The 3,825-nt window shown below is 37.4% G+C and overlaps 1 protein-coding gene across 1 annotated transcript in view; it reads left to right on the top strand.

Moving 5' to 3' along the window:
* LOC107684933 (receptor-type tyrosine-protein phosphatase F-like) overlaps nt 1-3,825 on the top strand; it is a 102,027-nt gene that overhangs the window by 43,395 nt on the left and 54,807 nt on the right. The window contains exon 10 of the mRNA XM_016481319.1: nt 3,003-3,196. Coding sequence (XP_016336805.1) covers nt 3,003-3,196 — 194 coding nt within the window. The remainder of the gene's footprint in view (nt 1-3,002; nt 3,197-3,825) is intronic.

The following is a 3,825-nucleotide window of genomic DNA, read 5'->3' as shown; positions in this document are numbered from 1 at the left end:
TCTTCAGGTTAAGCACACATTCAGAACAGATGTCCATCACTATGGTACCCTTCGCTGCTCAAGAGGCATGTGATATTCAATCCAGTTTAATCTAGATTCATTTTAAACTAGGTGCATAATACTAGACCTGCTAGCCGATGAACTCGCATCAGCATCTTCCATAAGAAATTACTTCAATATCTCATTTCCACCAAATGTTTTTTTCTCCAGAAAAAAAGACCCAAAAAATACCACATGATCTCATGGATTTTGTCACCAAATTTAGCATGTTTGTCATTGTTGCTGCGACTTTTATTAATGTTTTGAGACAAGGAGTCATTTTGGTGATATTTAAAATTATTTTTTTTATTTTTATTTTTTTGAAAGAAGCTTCTTAGGCTCACCAAAGCTGCATTAATATTGCAGTAGTATTATGAAGTATTATTACAATTTAAAATAACTTTTCTATTTTATTGAATTTTAAAATGCAATGAATTTCTGTTAATGGTGCCACGGCGCTATTGTGCGCTACACAGTCAGCTACCAGGCAGTGAACGGTGAAGACTCTGAGCGCCATGAGGTACCGGACATTGGAGCAGATGCCAGCAGCTGTGTGCTGGAGGCGTTGGAGAAGTGGACAGAGTATCAGGTGTGGGTGAGAGCACACACCGATGTGGGCCCCGGCCCAGAGAGCACAGCTGTGCGTGTCCGTACCAACGAGGACGGTAGGTCTGAACTATCCCATGTGGACTGCTAATAATTGGGCTGCTGTCTTTCTCTTCCCTTTTTTCTAACAATTTTATTTACCTTCTTTTAAGCATGGCTAACAATTATTCCTATTCATGACTGAAATAGACTCCCACTAGAATGAAAAGATACAAATGGAAATGAACAGTATCCTCTATGAGTTGGTTTCGCAAGGATTTACTTTAGATCCTACAGTCTGAAGTGTTTGTGACTTAATTTCCTTATTTGTGAAACCTTTCTCATCAAATGGTGTGGTATGATCAGTACTTAAGTCATACTTTAAATATGTCAAGGCTAGAAGGTCATACTGATATAAGTGAACTTGCTCATAAAGGCATTTAAAGAAACCAGCATGTCACCTAACCTTGACTGAACCTGGACCTGAAAGCTGTGTCTTCTCCTGACTGAACTTGGTAGATGGAGCATTACCTTATATAAGCGAGGTGGGAGCAATATCACAGAGACATCCTCTTTAAGCACCGTAAAATCAGTGGACCAAAGCTCAGAGTCATCTTATCATTGAAAGATGGTCTAATTGTCCTATACTTTAATCAAACAACAGACACAGCTTTCCAGGAAATCCAGCTGTTAACCATGTTGACTAGATCAGGGGTTTTCAGACTTGGGTTTAGGGGACCCCCAGAGGGCTGCAGGGGGTTCCCAGGAAAATTTGAGAAGATTAAATCATTACAAAATGTATTTTTAATCAGAAATACAAGATAAATATGCATACATTTTTGTACAAAATTATATTTTGTAATAATAATAATATTTAAAATAATATATTAATAAAAAATGTATTGTACATTTTTTTACGCTATCATTCAACAGTTTGGAGTCAGTAATACATTGATTTTATACAGCAATGATGCATAAAATTGATCAAAAAAAGAAATAGAGCAAAGACATTTTATGTCGCTACAAAATATTTCTATTTTAGAAGTTCAGTAATAATGTAAAAACAAATCATTTAAGCAACATGTTGTACATACTATTATATCATGCTTACTATTTTTCTCACATAGTATAAATGAAACATGGGTCTACATGAAAATATTTTAGAAAGGACTCATTTGCAATGGAATTATCATATTTTGGGGTCCTTAACCTCAAAAAGTTCAAAAACCCCTGACCTAGACATGCAGTCACAGACATCAGTCCTCAACACAGTTACTCACTCTTACTCACTTTCTGTCCTTCCTCAGTTGTGCTACAGCCAATTTTGTGTGTGTGTTTGCACAAGTTTCATAGCCAGGCTATAACACGTGTTACCTGAGGAAATCCCTGAGTGCTTTGATATGTTTTCTAGAAGTGTAGGCTAAGGAGAGAAGCTTATTAAACATAGGAGAGCAGTATAAGACCGGATGTGCTCACTGCATGGTCTTTTACCAGCAACATGCGCTTTGTCTCTAAATAACAGGATTTGCTCTGCTCCCTGGAGCATGCATGGCTTGTCCTGTAAGCATACACAAGCACCCTGCCTCCTTTCTCCCAGGCCACATTTTGGCCTTCACACCTTCCTTAGTGCTCAAGAAGTGCAGTTATACTAACTGGTCAAAAGTTTGGAATACTGATTTTTGTTACTGATTTTAAATATATGCAAATAGAAAACAGTTGTTTTAAATTGTAATAATATTTCACAATATTACTGTATTTTTCATCAAATAAATGCAGCCTTGGTGAGCATTAGACAGAAGAAAAAAAATCATAATTATTCCAAACTTTTGACCAGTAGTGAATCTTGGTCCACTAGCTTCTTCATTCATTCATCTCTTTCCCTTTCTCTCTCTATATATCTCAAATCATTCTTTCTCATTCTTCATTCCTCTGATTCTCCTTCTCTCACGTCTTACATCGCCTTCAGGCCTGTTTGTCTATACCTTGGTCTCATCAGCTTCCCTAGAACTAGTGTCATGAGTTTCCCCCCTCTGGTCAGCTTTTTTCACGATATTCCTATGAGGCCACAATCAGTCAATTCATTGATCTGAAGCATGTCAGCTGAGCAGCATTTCTGCACATCCTCATCAGTCTTTTAGCAGTTCTTATTTTTAGCAGATTTTTGCACGGTCTTCTGCATCCTTGAATTGTTGTGAACAATCTTCTTACTGAAGCCACATTAGCTTTTCTCCCAGCATGATAAATGTTCTTTAACCAACAAATATTATTAAATAAATACCTCTCCTCAGCCAAACTCTTTAGCACTTATTAGGGGGTTTTATCTCAAGCTATCCTAAAAGCCTCCATCCTGAAGTTGAAATCTAATTGCTCCCTTTTAGTGCCTGGAGCTCCACCTCGGAAAGTCGAAGTAGAGGCTGTGAACTCCACAGCTATTCGTGTGACATGGAAGCCACCTCTTTCTGGGAAGCAGCACGGCCAGATCCGGGGATACCAGGTCATATACTCCCGCCTGGAGAACGGAGAGCCACGTAGCCAGCCAAATATAATGGATGTCGCTCTGCCAGAAGCACAGGTACTACCTGCTAATTCTTTATTGTAGCACTTGACTGTTTGTACAGTGAGCTGGATGCCATTGTTATGGCTCAGCTGGGCTCAGTTCCAAACCCTAGTGAGCTTCCTCGCTGTCTTAAATAGGCAACTTACCTTCTGAGGCAGCATCCTAACCAAAATCGGACCTCTTAATTGACTTATTGAAAAGCTTTACATGGGTCCCACAAGCATAGTGCTCCTCTTATAAAGCACTCAAGAGACTCGACTAAACCTCACAGCTGATTAGAATGGAGTTTGGTGTTAGCATGTTGCTAAACTATTACTCCGATGCAGTAAGAAAGTAAGCATGTCTATAATGTACAATATTAGGTATAGCACACAAATATTGGGTGAAATATTTTTGCTTAATTCATTTAAATAATTTCAAAAAGATATATAAAATAATTTATAAAAAAAATAAAAAAAACTTTTTCATGACTCCACACTGTTTGTCATAGTGCATCCTGCCTTGGTTTTGTTGTTGTTTTAGTATTATTTGCATTCTATTATTGTATTTATTAATGTTATGAATTAGCTTTTGTTTTATGTTTTTCATTTTAATGTAAAATTTTAGTTTGTCTTTTATGTGTCTTTTGTCATTTTCATTAGCTT

Source organism: Sinocyclocheilus anshuiensis, unplaced genomic scaffold, assembly GCF_001515605.1.
Source record: "Sinocyclocheilus anshuiensis isolate Anshui unplaced genomic scaffold, SAMN03320099.WGS_v1.1 scaffold673, whole genome shotgun sequence".
Lineage (NCBI taxonomy): Eukaryota > Metazoa > Chordata > Actinopteri > Cypriniformes > Cyprinidae > Sinocyclocheilus > Sinocyclocheilus anshuiensis.
Note: the sequence above shows the minus strand (reverse complement) of the source record. Positions and strands in the feature narration are given on the sequence as shown.